Source organism: Triturus cristatus, chromosome 12, assembly GCF_964204655.1.
Source record: "Triturus cristatus chromosome 12, aTriCri1.1, whole genome shotgun sequence".
Taxonomy (NCBI): domain Eukaryota; kingdom Metazoa; phylum Chordata; class Amphibia; order Caudata; family Salamandridae; genus Triturus; species Triturus cristatus.
Window position 1 is genome coordinate 206628043 of NC_140595.1, and position 16351 is coordinate 206644393.

Below are 16351 nucleotides of genomic sequence, written 5' to 3' on the forward strand. Positions count from 1 at the left end.
GTATGGTAAATAATGAACCACCTTTTACTGATGCCCCCTTAGTCAAGTCTACAACGAAGCAAAGGTAACCTGTATTATAACCGTATAGAAAATTAGCAACTGCTGTACCTGCTTGTTTGACACCAATCATACATTGCCATCTGCTTTTTTACTCGACCAAACTAGTTCCAAGCACAGAAGCTGGACCTCAGTGATCAATTCCTTCTATATATGTAGCGGCAGGGTCTGAAAGTTATAATGTATCTTGGGAAGCAAAGTGCTCCTAATGGCTGCGGCGCAACCTACCAAGGACAGAGTTTTAGTTCTGCAACTGTTAATATCAAATTATACTGTGATCTTCAAGTGACGCAGATTAGGCTCCCTGGTCACCCGTAGATTTTTTCACAGGCCAAGATCAGATATCTGATTGTGGAGTTGGACCATCTTAATGTCTCCCCCTCTTGGATTACTGAAACAGTCATCAGGGAAGTGGGGAAGGTGTGGGGGATGGATGGGGTTAGGGACCTCAGATTTAGTCCTGTTGATCTTAAACCTTGACACTATGAAACTATGCAAGTTCCTCCATAAGTGGCGGGAGTGATTTGGAAGGATCCTCTAGTGACACTAATTTATCGTCTGCGAAAATGGTAAGTTGGAACTCATCAGTGGTCAACCTCACACCCCAAATATGTCTGCTGCTTACGATTTTTTGGGCTAGGGGATTTAGCATGAGAGCAAAACAGAGGAGGTGAGGGAGCAACCCTGCGAGTGCACTGGTCTATATGTATCCAGTTTGAGAGTTTCCCATTAACTCTAAATCTAGACCTAGGGGCATGGTTCCCCATCAATAGCCACCCAGGCAAATCACACGTAGGGTGTCATCAACTAAGTCTCAATTTACCCTGTTAAATATCTTCTTGGTGTCCGGGGAGATAAAGGCCTCATATTTCTACCCCCTTTGCTACCAATATCAATGAGGTGGAGGCTTGTTTTGGAGTTGTCACTAGCCTGTCTTCCAGCTATTAATCCAAACCTATTGTTGTGTATTCCTTCCTCAATAATATATTGCAACTGGGTCATCACAATTACAATTTTAGTAAAAAATTGTCACATCTAAATTGAGTATCAAAATGGTAATGAAAGAGACACAGTTTTCAGGCAGATTACCTGGCTTAGGATCAATGTGGTTATGTAAAAAAGGATGTTAGCCCATCATGTCTCTTGGCCTTGGAGGGTCGCAGGCCTGAAATATCCCTGTAGAATATCTTCTTTAGAGATAGCTTTTTCCAACTTCAGCTGAGCTAGCAGAAAGTTTGTAACCCTCGAAATATGTTTTACACTGTTTAGTTCTCAATCTTGATGAAAGAAGTCAACCTCCTGTTGGCCAATCATGCCATCAAGTGGGTGCCAGACTTGGAGAGGGGTGAGGCGTGCTATTCACGCTACTACCTTGTGCCACAGAAAGACAGGCATCAGACCATAAATGTACCTCCTGTCTTTGGATTCCTTTCCGAAGAAGGGCAAATTCAAGATGCTCATTGTGGCTCAGAACCCTCTCTGCTCTGGAAGAAGAAAACTGGATGATGTCCTTCGATTTGAAAGATGTGGATCACAGTGCATTTGCAACATTTCCAATACGCTATGCTGCTGTTCGTCCTTACCTTGCTCCCACCCGTGTAGATAAAAGTGAGGGCTTTTGGTTGCAGCTCACCTTCGGAGGTGGGGACATATATATTCTATTCCTTAATAACTGGCTGCTCATGGCTGAATCGTTGCAGTCAGTCACAGATCACCCCTGTACAACAGCAAATTCTTGATCTTCTTGGGGGTTTTCTACTAACGAGCAAAAGTCCCACCTAAGCTGAAGGTTCCCTTGCTAGGGACTATCCTGGACACAGTAGGATTCAAGTCTTTTCCACTGTCGCAGCCTGTCTAGGATATGATCCTGATGTTTCTGACTCAATCATGGGTCTCTGTAAGGATACTTGGCAATTCTCTTTGTCCTGTATGCCAGAGAGCACATGCGGACTCTGTGATGGAAGCTAAGGTTTCAGTGGGCTTAGAACTGGGGTTGTTTCTCTAACTCTGTCAAGATCTTGCAGGAGACAGGTCAGGACCTCATGTGCTGGCAGATAAGTGCCAAACTGACAATTTGCCGGTCACCCTCCCTTCCTGACCAGGATGTCATAATTGTAGCAGATGTGTCATTACTGGATTGGGGAGGCCACCTGAGGAAGGTAGAGTTCATTAACGTCTAATATCCAGCGGAGAGCCAGCTCCACATCAAACCTTTGGAACTTGGGGTGATCAACCTGGCCCTAAAAGCCTTCCTACCGACCTTCAAGGGAAAGCTGGTACATGTCCTCAAGAACAACACGATCGCCATATGGTACTACAACAAGCAAGGAGGGGTGTGCTGCTGGATCCTGTGTCAGGAGGTTCTACATCTTCGAAGGTGGCTGAACCAACAAAAGATCTTTCTGGTAGCCAGCCATCTAATAGGACTCTGAAGACCAGAGCAGATGAGCTGATATAAGTCAGTTGGTGTACCCTGAGTGTTGTTTCCATCCCGAAGTGGGACAAGCTATCTTCAATGGAGCATGCTCTGACTTGATCTGTTTGCCACTGTCAAGAACACACAGTGTCAAAGATTCGGCGCACTGGAGTTTCCTCCATAAAGGTCATTGGCGATGCATTCCATCTGTGATGGGACATGAGTCTATGTATGCCTTCCAGTTACTATCTCTCCTGCCTCAAATTCTGAGGAAGGTCAGGACAGACTAGGCTCATGTAATCATAATAGTGCCAGATTGGGCCAGGAGAGTATGGTACCCATACCTACTGAGCATCTACCCCCTGATCCAACTACTCCCTTAGGAGAAACTCTGGTATCAGCAACAGGGAGGTCCTACATACACTTGAATCCCCACTATCTACACCGCAGGGGCGTAACACAGGCCCCGCATCCCCCGCGGTGCGGGGGGGCCCCCGAGCTGCAGGGGGCCCCCTCAGCACAGTACTTAAACCTGAGCACACAGTTTTAAATACAGGAGAGGGGGCCCCTCCATGTACATTGCAGGGGGGCCGCTTAAACTTTCGTTACGCCACTGCTACACCGCCATGGATGGAAAGAGATTGAGCGGCAACAGTTGAACTCTTCTGATTTGCCATCTGAAGTGGAAGCTATCATTCTTGCAGCCAGGCAAAGAGATAACATTTTAGTGGCACCTCCACACGTGCCCCCCTCGCACCTCCACCCTCTCCCCCACATTCATAGCCCCGAATAAGAGACCAAAATGTGTCTTCTCATCATAATCCTTGCAGCTCAAAGGTAATGTGATGCAGGCATATAAATAAAGGGGGGAATACCAGTTCAATAACAAAGTGAAAAGCATTATTACAGGTTGATACTGCAAACAACTTAAATACAAGCACTGGCCACTTAAAACCTAGGGCTTTGGACTTGGTGCAAAACAATAAAAAGTGCAATATTTTATCACAACCCCCAAAAGTCTCAGTCACAAAGTCAAATTCAATTCAATAAACTTTATTCAGTGTGTATGAAACAACCACAAACGTATGCATAATAACAAATATGTTACAAATGATTAATATCAAATAAAAACAGATCCAATGGCGCTTGTTAGACAACATGGGGTCAAAGTTAATCACATCATAAGAACACAAAATGTCAATTTAAAAAAAGCAATTCAGTTTCATCAAATCACCATGGGCTCAGCGCTATAACGGGACAATTATACTTTTAAGTATATTAAGTGCATTTATATTAAAAAGTGCCACGTCGAGACAGACCCTGGCATCATTAAGTTCAGACTAATATTTTACTGCAGCAAGGTGCGACCCATTTTCGAACTGTATGTGTATTAGATATGTATTTTCACTGGTTAGGCCAGTGGAGCCAGCACATATTTTGCACGATGCCTCATTTTTCAAATAATCAATAAAGTTTGTTTACAAAAAAATAAAAGATGCGATCCATTGCCGTATGCAAGCAAAAGTGGTTTTAAGTAATAACTTCTCAAACCAGAATAAAAGTCACAAAACAGCATAAAGTGCACAGTGCTCTTTTTACTACGTCCATCGCATGGGCAAGGGAACCCGTCCGAAGGACAGGTATTCATTGTGGGAAAGGCAACTAAATGATGGACAATTCCCAACTGGAATCTGACTAGGACAAAACGATGCATAAGGCTGGGTATATAGGTCAGATAATCCTGACATCCGGCTGCTAAGGAAAGTGTTAAATAAAACATGACCGTTGGTTTCCTGCTTTCACTAGCTAGCCGGATTTCTCTCCTATTATTCATAAAAGTTTCTTTGATCGACAGCTTACTAAGTGATAGAAATTGTAGGGGTTTAGTCCGGACTGACATATTTAACAATTTACTATACACAGAATTAATATAACTTAGCCAGGGGATCTTCATGGCATTATCCAAGGAAAAGCAGTCTTGTATAATGCTTTTGTAAAACTAGTTTCTACCTTGGTCCATATAGAGTATAGCAATATGAGGCGTTATCCGACTATATCTGTGAGGTCCTGGAGCCCTACTTCTCTAGGAGTAATCTCACATGAAGCCAAAATGGGCAGCCTAAGAAGACGTTTGAGAAAACCATTTTCCTTAGTCCGCAATGCTTTACTACCGTAGTGGCCCCACACATCAGCCCCATATGTTGCGATAGATAAAACTCTTGCCCTATAAATAGCAGGCATCTCCTTGACAGGCCTAGAACCCAGCTTGTCTTAAATTCTAAAAATACCATGGGCACTTCTGTCCATTTTGATCCTGACATTGGTAATTTCACGAGTCCATGAACATTACCAGAGAAAGTAATGCCCAGGTAGCTGTGGGAGGGCGGGTCGGATATACAGACGCGGAGGCTGAATATATTTTCCAAGTGAGAATATTTTATTTTCAGGTAGGTCACTCTTTGTTGTGGCGGTTGGGAAGGTATCGGGTCCTATCCGCAAAGAGGTACTGGGGTAACGATGTTCGTCGTCGTCTTCCTCGGAGCTTGATCTCAAGGGCGTCTGCCTCGCTTCTTCGGCCGTGGTTGGATCTTCCCGAAGGCTCATGAAAAGAAGAAACAGTGGGCCGTCAGTGTCAGGGTCATTCAACAGTTATAGGCGTTAATCTACCCGTCACCTCACCCGTGTTTCTTAGTCTGGGTCATCTGCTTTCCGGAACAACTGTCCCCTCAGCTGTGTCGCGGATGATAGGGTTAGAGAGCGATGGGTTTTAGAACCCAATGGTCGTCTTTTCTAAATAATACCCGGATAACCATATAAGGGGGGGTGAAAGGGTTGTGTCAGAAAAAGCCCGCGTGGTGAGGAAGGTTGCATGAGGTTTAGGGGTAGAAGAAATACGAAGAATGCCGGAAACTCACACTGTGCTCAGGAATAACTTATGAGGGGTTGCAAGACTAAGGGTGCACTGGCAAACGAACTAATTAGTGCCCGGGGTCCCGCCCGTACCCGATTCCCCCTCCCTCTGCTCAGTCTCCTCCCTCCTCCCTGCTCCCTGCCGGTCTTTCCCCTGGAGTTTCGTCACTCACTGGCCTCGCCGCAACTCTCCTGAGCTGCGGCCGCTCCACAGCCTCCTCCGGGGGACACCACCAGTCTTCGCTCCAGAACTCCTCCGGATCCTCCGATTCGGTTCCGCCTTCGTTCCCGACCTGGTCCGGTTCGCTGTCGTTCCGCTCCTCGTCTCTCTGCTTTGCTTCCGTCGTCCTTCGGCTTCCTGGCCCTTCTCCGCTCCGGGAGAACACTTCCTGGGCCAGGCCTCCTTTGAATGGTGGATACGTATCGCTTCCGGGGTTAGCCCCTCCCTCTTCCGTCTTCTTGCCCATCTGTGGGAAGAGAGGAGAGGGGGGTGTGGTTGACGGATGTTCCGGAGTTTCATTCCGGGGTCTCTGCTTTCTATCCGGCGTTCTCACTCCCCGTACCACAGGTGAGAAAGGAGTTTGGCGTCGCGCCCCCGGCCCCACCCCCTCACAGTAGCAGAATGAATCGACAGAAGTCAGGTGACTTGTCCATAAAAAAGGTTCTGCATTTTTTAACCCTGGGCCCGCATACCATTGTATAGGTTTTACTTTTATTAATAACCAATTAAGTCCCCAAAGGCATCCATTATACGTTGCAACCCCACAGGGGTCCTAGCCAGCAGGGCCGAATCATCTGCGTACAATAGTACCTGGGTGGGGCGCCCAGCCACTTGGGGAACATCAGCGTAGCCTGTTTGTAAGATTTGATCGACCCCATTAATAAACAGAATAAAAGAAGGGCTAATACACAGCCTTGCCGAATGCCGCGTTTGCGTGCAAAATTATTGGTACATTCCCCACGGGGTCCGGAACGTACTTTGCTCGCCAAGTTCTCAGACAGTCTAGCCAGGAAACAGATAATTGGCCTGGGTGCTCCCATATCGAGCAAAGTGGTCCAAAGAATGGAATGATCTACTCGATCAAAAGCGTTGCTCAAGTCAGCGAAACAAAGATATAATCTTCCACCTTTAGCACGGGTATACTTGCCTATAAGCAGATCAAGATTCACACATTGCTCATGGTCCCTAGGCCTTTCCTAAAACCAAACTGGGCAGGTGAAAGTATTGAGCAGTCCCAAGCCCATTCTTCTAGTCTTTTAAGCAGGACTTTTAAGTCACAAAGTCAAGTGGATGTCTGATTGGAATTAGGCTTTGATATATACAGTCTACTAGGAAAAACACCAAATCTGAATTTAAGATATGAAGTGTGGCATGCCTCAAGTAAATTGCAATCGATGTAGCTCTCCGTCCTAACCAAGTGCTTCACATTCAGGTAACTGGCAGTCAGCTGAGTACTTTCCACAACCATGAAAAGTAGCTTACTGGGTCCATAAGAAACATACCTATATACTTGATGATTATTGTATAGTTGGAACTATAATGTACCATATCGCGACTAAACTGCATTAATGAAGCAGGGAGGAGGTTATATGATTGATGGGATATGCCATTTGCCTCTTGCAGTTTTGCTTCTGCTCGCTGCTGTAGCCTTGCCGTGGAGCTGTTGACTCATGACCTGAATTTTCTATTTCCCTACTGGCTCGGAATGGCGTTTTCTTTTGACAGTATATTGTTCCTATATTCATGTATAAACCAATAAAATCTTCAATAAACAGATCAAACAAAAAAATGAGATGTAACTTACTGGGGTAATTGTTGCAGGATCTGACAGTAGGTGTCAACATAAAGTGTCCATGTGTTACTAATGAGAATAGTGTGCCGAGATAATTCGCTATGGATCTTAGATAGACTCCTTCATATCGATAATTATTCAAACGAAATCCGTACAATACAAGGGTAAAAGCTATGAGGCAGATATGGATCTGATGTCATGCTCGAGGAACAAGTGGTGTTCCATGGCCCAGCCTTAACTGCACCCTTAAAAAGTTATTCTCTGTTATTTGGAGTTCTTCAAAATTTCTGTAATTTCCAGGGTTCGGGTCCAGTTCCATAAATTGAAGATGCAACTGCCTTCTGCAGTATGACTCAAGAAATGACAGCAAATTTTATTTTTGAGACGCAGTATAGCATTTGTTGAACACTTAAGGGTGACATACTCCTTATCAACATTTTGTGGTTAAAGCGCATACCCAAATAATTGTAAGACGATATACTCTTGAGGATTTGCCCGCCAACCCTGGCTGCCTTTTGAGTGTGGAAGAAGGTTACAATGCCATAATCTTTGTCTTTGCAGAGTTAATTTGGAGACCTTTGTTACCACAGTATCTCTCGAAATTGGCTAACAACCTGTGAACTACATTTTGGGTCAACGCTAGAGCATGATAGATGACTTACGTTCTCCTTTATATGAGTCTTAAGGAAAATAGAAGGGGACATATTTATCATGCAGTTCGTCACACTTGCACCACGCAATGGGGTGCTTGCACAACGCAGCTACTAAGTGAGATTTAGCAAGCCACGCAAGGCCACCTTGCGTGGCCCTGTGTGACTTCATAAATCCAGAGTAATGCAATGCAGTGCGAATCACTGCGTTGCGTTACTCTGCACCAGTGAGGCGTTCCATGGGTGGAGTGTTTCCATGCAACACCCATGAATTTTGACGCATTCCCAGATTTACCATAAGTGGAAGACCTGCGAATGCACCAAAACTGCTACGTTTTCCCAGGTGAGGCGTAATGAGGAGAAATATGTTAATTTATCCTCGCTTTTTCGTCTTTCTATGTGTGCTGCAGTCTGCAGAGGAAAATGCTTCAAGTAATTTTTTTTGTGCAGGAAGGTGATCCTTCCTGCACAAAAAAAATCATGCTTACAACGCAGGCACCCTTGTACTACGGTATAAGGGTGCCTACATTGGTGCTAGGCAGCACACTGTGCACCAGCGCTGGGAAAGGACTGGCATGCACTCTATAATAAGTACAGCGCATTCCTGCCCTTTCCTTGTCATGCAGCGCAGCAAGGTAGCTTGCTGCGCTGCGTGACTTTTTGATAAGTAGGCCCCAAGGAGTCTTTCGTTCTGAGCTAACTGCTGGAATACTTTTTATAAAATAAGATTTTGGTATTAGCTACATTAACATTCAGATTATTAGCATTGTTATAAACTAGAATAGCGACATTGAAAATAACTATCATTCGCATACTGAAGCAAGTGAGTGTGACTTTGCCTGGAAAATGTCTAACTCCCATCTGACACATTCTCCTATCAGCGGTCTATACGCAAAATAGCAGGGGGACAGCACTCATCTCTATTTCAGTCCCGAATTGTTGGTATTCTTTTGCTTACACGGGAGCCATTGTCAATCTCTACCTACGCCCAGTTTGTTCAGTGTAACACACTGCTCTAAGCTTAGAATTTGAGATACCCCACTATTTGAGCTTATTCCAAAGAATGGCCCGGTTTACCCTATCAAGCCGAGAAATATTCAAGACAGCAGGCAAATAATTTTCCTCATTGACACTTTGCAGTTTTCTTAGCCATAATGTTAATGGCAGTATATTATCTAAAGTCTCGAAGCCCTTTAACCCCTTCGCCACGGCACGAATTCCGCCGCGGCGCTGGGGGGGTGCGGGGTGAGCGCGGCGCTGCCATGCTCATGACGGAACCACACCGTCATGAGTCACGGGCGAGCTGTGCTCATGACGGCGTGGTTCCGTCACAACTCTGCCCACTTGCATTGATCGCCCGCACAGGCGGGGAATTAGTGCAGCGTGGGCGGAGCGGCCGCCAACGGCCGCAGCATGACGGAACCACTCCGTCATGAGCACACGGCGCCCGTGGCTCATGACTGAGTGGTTCCGTCATGAGCAGGGAACGGGATAAAAGCCATCCTGATGTTGCTCTAAAAGATTGAGGGCATATTTACTAATCTTTCATGTAACGAAGAGCAGCAAACACAGTTGCAGTGCTGTGTTGCGTGAAAGGAAGAGATCAGAAATGCTCCATATTTACAAAGAAATCGATCATTTCTCTCCCTGCTTGCACCGGCGCACTGCGGCCTGCCTAGCACCAATGCATGCAACATTGCAGCATAGTGCAAGGGTGCCTGTTACAGGCAGAATTGTTTATGTGCAGGCAGATACACCTTTCTGCTCAAAAGCAATCCATACAGCAATCTTCCTGTTTCTATGTGTGATGCGGAATGCATCATGCATAGAAAGAGGATGTAACAAGTAGAAATAAAAATAGTTCTCCTCATTACGCCTCACTGGGGAAGGAGTAGCAATTTAAAGCATTCACAGATTGACTAGCTTCAGTAAGTCTGGGACTGCGCCAAAATCCATGCGTGTATGCCTGTGAATGCCCATGCTCCACCCAAACTCCTCCCAGCTTGAAATGTAATGTAAAACAGCACAAGCCACCGCATTGTGTAACATTTCTTTACAAAACCACGCAAGGTGGAACAAATTACCCCTTTCATGTCTTTGTAAATATTACTGAAGACTTTGTGTTGTCCTTGCATCTCCTTGCACAATGCAAGGACAACACAATGGCTTGATAAATCTGGGCCTTAATTCTTCTGCCCAAGCCTCCAGCTCCTCTAATAAAATGTTGGCAATGACTTTGGCCCCACTGTCAGACAGTGTGATTGTCAGTAATTCTGAGGATTATTTAAATCTCTTTTCTTGTATATGGGACTGAGGATTTATCCCCACCAAGAGTGGTAATCACTTGCAACTCGAGCATTGATTGCTGTAAAGAGAACAGTTAAGGGTTGAATCCAAAAATTACAGCCGTCCTTAATGGTGTTAATTGGAAGGTCTTTTGGTCCTGGGACATCCGATGAACTTGCACTGAGGCTTATTAATTTGATCACCCTTTGATTAAACACTAGATTGAGCGGTGGGTATTCTACTGGTACCCACTTTAATTTATTCAATGCAAAATAAAAGGAACTTATATCTAACTCAGTCATCGGCCTGAATGTTATTAATTCTACATACGATTGATCCTTGTTCCACCTTTGAGACGAAGTACCAAAATGTATTTGCATCATGAGTCTATGCCCACTGCAAAATGCCCACCCATCTCTTTGCATAGAAGGCTTCCCTAGTATCCCTTTCACTTTAATCAGTCTATTTAATTACAGGCATTTTTGTCAAAACTGTTTTCTCAGCAGAAAGGTGTCTCCATACAGTAGACTTTAGGAGAGAATTGAAATTCCTACTGGATAAGACAAAGGAGCATAACTTCTGAACATCCGATTGTCAACTATGGACCCGTTCATATGCGTTTGGCCAATTCTAAGCAACCAATTTCTAGATGGATAATACTTTTTTTTATAGATCTGTTTATTTTCACAGGTATACTCCTTTCTGAACAAAACAGCTTTACATTTGCCATGATCACTTTCAAGATAGATAATACTTATCATTGCTTTATGTTATTGAAAAGTTAACAAGTCCTTAGCTAGCATTAGGCTAGAGGCAAAGCTACTACAAGTTCTCTGTTTGGGAACATTGCCAGTGCTGAAATATACAAATGAGCCATCTCGAGTTCTTTACATACCTTCAGAAAACACTGTCTTGTTTCAGAGTCCAGGGCGGATTCTCAAAATTGTCAGGTCTCTCCGAGGAACCTCCTGGGTTAAAAGTACACTTTATTCATTTTCCTTCCAAATCCATTTCCATGGATTGGCTTGCCGTACTAGCCATTTGCTTATGGTTATTAACAAGAGTCCCTGAAAGAGAAGAAAATGTTACTTATCTAAAATCCTACCCTAGTTTTCTGTCTTGCAGATCTATATTGAAATCACTTGCAACACTATCATTTATAGTGAAAGAATAAGGAACGGTATGACATTTTGAACAGAATCTTGCACCTGTACAAAAAACAAATTAAGCAAATTCCGCTAACAGGGCATGATGCGGCACTTGAGGATTGGTATCTCCGTTAGAAGAGTGTATTTTTTCGCACTGTTTAATGCTGCAATCTCTTGTTACCTTATCCATGATTTCTGTAATTTTTCTTTTAAAAAGGTTTGTGAAAGTGTTTTTCGGGCCACTTCTTGTATTCTTGTGATTTGTTTTTAGTTTAAATTGGCTCCTAAATCCAATGTATAGGCTTACAAAAGTGTATGTTTAAAATTTACTTTAGTAAAGAAAAGCGTATGCATTTTTTTTTTTAAACCAGATTTTATTGGCATTTAGTATATCAACACATTACATACTGTTCAGTCTATACATTGCTTACAGTATTCTCGGTGTATTGCTGCTGCATTAAATTCAAATTCCCCAACCGGTGCCCCCTTCCCTCCCTCTCTCTTGAGTTGCGTCGATTAGTGACTCTCTTTCCTCTGATGATGATTAGTGACTGGTACCTCCCTGAGGTTGGATCTATTGAGCATGTGTTTCACCTGTGTTTTGCCCAATATAGTGGGAAAAGGGAGGACCTTCCCAGCGGGGCCCTGTCTCTTCTCTAACTGCCCTGCATCTCATCTGCCGCTTGGGTTCGCGGAGGGGTGCCATCTGGAGTTGGTTGTTCCTTCTCTTGCTCAGGTGCCATCAGGGCATCTACTAGCTGTCCCCATGCTCTGGCTCTGTCAATGGTGCCTATGCCTCGCTTCGCCTCTGCCAGTAATAATCTTCCTTCCGCACTTGCCCATTTTTCTAGTTTGCGTCTCCATGCCCCTATTCCCAGTCTCCTTGCTGATTTCCAGTTCCTTGTGATCTCCCGTTTGGCTGGCAGGGCTAGGTCCTGGAATTTTGCGGTCATTTTAGCCTTGGTTATGTGCAGGAACCAGCCCAGGATGCAGTGCCCCAGGGTGCGTGGGATTTTCTTTTCTACTACCGTCCCCAACACATGGAGGACCTCGTTCCAGAATGGAGTCAGTGTGGGGCAGTCCCAAAACATGTGCAGAATGTGTGCCTCCCCAAACCCACATCTAGGACAAGCCGCCTCCTCTACCCAAATATGTTTCCTAATACAAGTTGGCGTGAGGTAGGCCCTTTGCAGGATATAGTAGTTGATTAGTTTAAATCCTGCGTTCCTGTATGCCTTTAGCGTTCTCTCAACTATAACCTCCCAGGCCTCTTCTGGAAGCGGGATTCCCAAGTCCTCTTCCCACTGCACTCGCAATCGCTCCATAGGTTGCTAGATATCTGGCTCATGTCTCTTTATAGGCAAGAGACTGTTTTTATCCTCCACGCCGACATGGAAACATATCTGCACCCGTCCAGTGCCTGGGGCTCTACAGTTCCAGTCCACCAATGTTTTGCATGTTCATGGTAAGTGCCCTATGTAGCAGAAAGTGGCCCTGGAGCAGATCATACGCGGCCCGGAAGTCCTCAAAGGGGAGCATTTCTGAATCACAGTACAGATCTCCCAGACATTGACACCCCCCAGTTTCCCCTGAAAAGCGTATGCATTTGAATATTTTTATATAAAGAAAGTGCTCTGTGATCATATGTGTGGACAAGATTACCCGGTGCTTATCTATTTCAATGAAGATTCCCCTGAAGGAGAGATAGCATTACTGGCAAAAAAAAACAATCCGCTCTTCATCCTCACCATATTCGGTGCAACTAAGAGTCTTCCCAGTGAGTGAATAACATCATAGATTATACGCTTATCGTCCCTGTTATGCAGTGATGCCTACATGCATGTAAGGATCTCTGTTGGTTATGAAAAATATTTTGGCATGGTCAACCAAATACAGGTTGTCAGAAGAAACAATACATTTACAGATTTAGTGATGATGCAATCCCTCTTCTTCATCTTTAACAACACACTGTAAGCAGAAGAGTGCACACCATGAAGCATGTGGAAAGGTATTGGTTTCTAATATGACCACTTAAACAACAGCCTTTGCCCAAACTTCACTAACTAAATACAACAGATCATTATGGAGTCTGTACAGATCTGGCAGATTACACTTGTAGAATATCTGCAAAAAATGTTTTTTATCTGTTTATTAACCTCATACAATGTGACAATATAAAATGATAATTTAACATAGATTGCAATAGCATACACAGCTAACTAGAAATAATATGGTAACCAAGTCATAAAATCACGGCAAAAGATCTAAGCCTACAATTGGACTTGTATAATATTCTTCCATTCATTCTATTAGACTAGAATTAAGTGATCAACAAGGTTTGAGTATCCGTTCAGAAAAGCAACCCAAACTACTCAGGCTTTGCCCTAGCCTCTTTCACCATCCTTTTCCACCAGCTTATTTTCCAAGACACCAAGGGCCAAGTTACGGCCTTTCAGCAGAGCTGTGGCGCGGCGGTGCAAACTTCCGCCCCACTGCTCTGCCGAATTACTACTTTTCAGTGGTCTGGCGGGCAGGCCGCATGGCGATTCCCCTCTGCGGTGTCCTTTAAAAAGTGGTTGTGCTTTTTAAAAAGGCGCTGCAATGGAAACGCCTCACAAGGTACCTGCATGGCATGGACTTGAAAATCCATGCCGTGCAGGAACCTATGTGCATGCATACAGGGGAGCACATGTTACACCCCTGTGTGCATCCACATATCTGAGGCACAGGTGGGCCCTGTAGGGCCCCCCTGGTTTCCTCTCCGCCAGGCTTTTCATGGCGGTGGACCCGCCCTGAAAAGGCTGGCTGAAAGGAAACTTGTAATATGCTTTGCAGGACCGTGGCGGTCCCGCCAAACATGTTACGGCATTTGACTGCCACTCCTACGCCGGAGGTCCTAGTGTGGTCCGACTGCCCGAGTCATAATCAGGCAGTCGGACCGCCGGTGCAGCAGTAGCTGGATCCGCCACCACAAGTCTTGCAGTACTCGGACCTCCAGTCTCGTAATGAAGCCCCAAATGTCTAACCCACATTAAGTGTTCAGACACTTTATTGGTTTTCCAATGCAAAGCCGTGAATCACTTGGGCAAGACCAATCTCTGTAAAATGTATTTTGCTATTATTTGATACATTTGACCACAAATCACTGATCCACACCTTAGAAACACACATGTGCTCATCCAGATGGGAGCTTCCCAGAAACTTCCTGTCCCCTTGCAACGTACTTCAGGGATGCATTATGTCCTTTATCTTCAACCTCCAAGTGAAAGCCTGTGAACCCTTTCACTGATGCTGCATCAGGCCCCATCAATATGATAACACAATAGTCCCGCATACCCATTCTGGCATTGGATTCCTCCCATCCGACCAGCTCAAAACAAACACCCTGTTGAAAGGTGTTGGATCAGCTTGTAAGGATGATGGAGCTCGAAAGGGGAACGGGACCTGGCACTCGACGGAACATAATGATGTTCCTCCTACAACAATAATTCAAGTACAAAGTCAAAACAATCTAAGCAATCTTCTTCATCTGTGTAACCAAAATTGGCAGACTGTGCCAACAGCCAAACTAAACAACCAAAGACGCAACAACATTTATAACCAGCTCACAGGTAGCAACCCTCTGCCTTTCTTTCTGCACCCTTGGATTGCCTACTAGTTCTAGTTCCTTTGCGAAGGTCTCACTGTTATCCGGGGGAGATTAATAAAACTTGAGGTATCCAAAATGCAAAGCCATTCCCACTGATCAAATTTTGCAGGTAATTCTAACTTATTTCTAATTTTACTGACACAAACTAAAGTGGAATGTTAAAGATCTCTTTAATCTTATATCAAACCCCAGAGTGATTAATTTTTCTGTGAAATTATGAAACACACAAATATATCTAGAAAATCCTGAAAGGGTAACCAGGTGATATGGTCCAGTATTGTCATTGAGAAGTTCTGGGAACATCATAAAACATAAGGCCTTAGGCCTTCATAGATCACCACAACCGCAAGATGGCCACAGGCAACCATATTACGCTAACAATGCTCATTGCGTGGTATTAGAATGTATAGATTTTATTTTCCTTTATATTAATAGATGGCTGGTAAATCAATGGACAATGGTTAAGGGTGGTGGAATTGTCTATTGTATATCTGTGGTGTTTACTGCATAAGTATGGATTTAGTGCACCTGCCACGTGATTTTCGCATAATTTGTTGCAGAATTCAGCAAGAAATATTGTGTCTAGTTCACAGTGCTTCAGAATGTGATATTTCTTTGTACATAAAGGTTGCAGAGTGGTTGGGTCGTCATGATGATGAAAAACCCATATTTCTCCAGTACCCGAGAAACATTGTCTAGTTTTCACACTTCACTTTGAAATATGGATTTTTATGCCAGTACATTTAATGCAATGAAAGCATTCAGACATTTAATACATGTTTTATGTGATAATAATATGCAATGTTCAACCAACAGGGGTAAAGGAAGACAATCTGAAAATGATGAAGAGCCTGTCCTTTGGAAGGCAGGTGAAGCCGGAGCTGGACAAGTCGACCCAGGTTGACATTGACAAGATGCTGAGTGTATGTGCTGCTCACCTGGTGCCACCGCTCTCACCACAGTATAAATAGAGAAATATGACTGAGTAGGACATCTCAGCATACATCTAATCATAATGTTCCTTTGATCGTGGGCAACTTCTTGTTTGGTTATCATAATGCAAGATATGAGGAAATTAGACATTTATGTATATTAAAGTAATTTAAACATCAAAGCGCTACAGAATTTGATTATGTTCAGTAGAAGCATTGGAAGGGTGTATTTTCTCTTTCCCATGCAGAAGCACAACTGTTGGAGATTCCTACCTGCAAATCGTGGCAAGGCACAAGGTCTGATGTGCTGATGCCCATTGGAGCTACTTAATGTGGCCCAATTCCTGCATCAAGACCATTGTGTGTCTCCCTTGCCACAATGATGTTACCAGCCTCATGATGGCCACTGTGTATGAAACATTAAAAAAATACATTTAGTAAAAAGAAAAAAAAGACTTCGACTATGTGTTGATCGTCTTGCCATGCTGATTTGTTGTTTCCCTTACCTTC

The 16351-nt window shown here is 44.1% G+C and overlaps 1 protein-coding gene across 1 annotated transcript in view; it reads left to right on the top strand.

Moving 5' to 3' along the window:
• The window catches only part of C12H16orf86 (chromosome 12 C16orf86 homolog), a 184119-nt gene extending 168096 nt beyond the window's left edge, over positions 1-16023 (top strand). The window contains exon 5 of the mRNA XM_085637048.1: positions 15726-16023. Coding sequence (XP_085493174.1) covers positions 15726-15880 — 155 coding nt within the window. The 3' untranslated portion in view covers positions 15881-16023. The remainder of the gene's footprint in view (positions 1-15725) is intronic.
• The last annotated feature ends 328 nt before the right edge of the window (positions 16024-16351 follow it).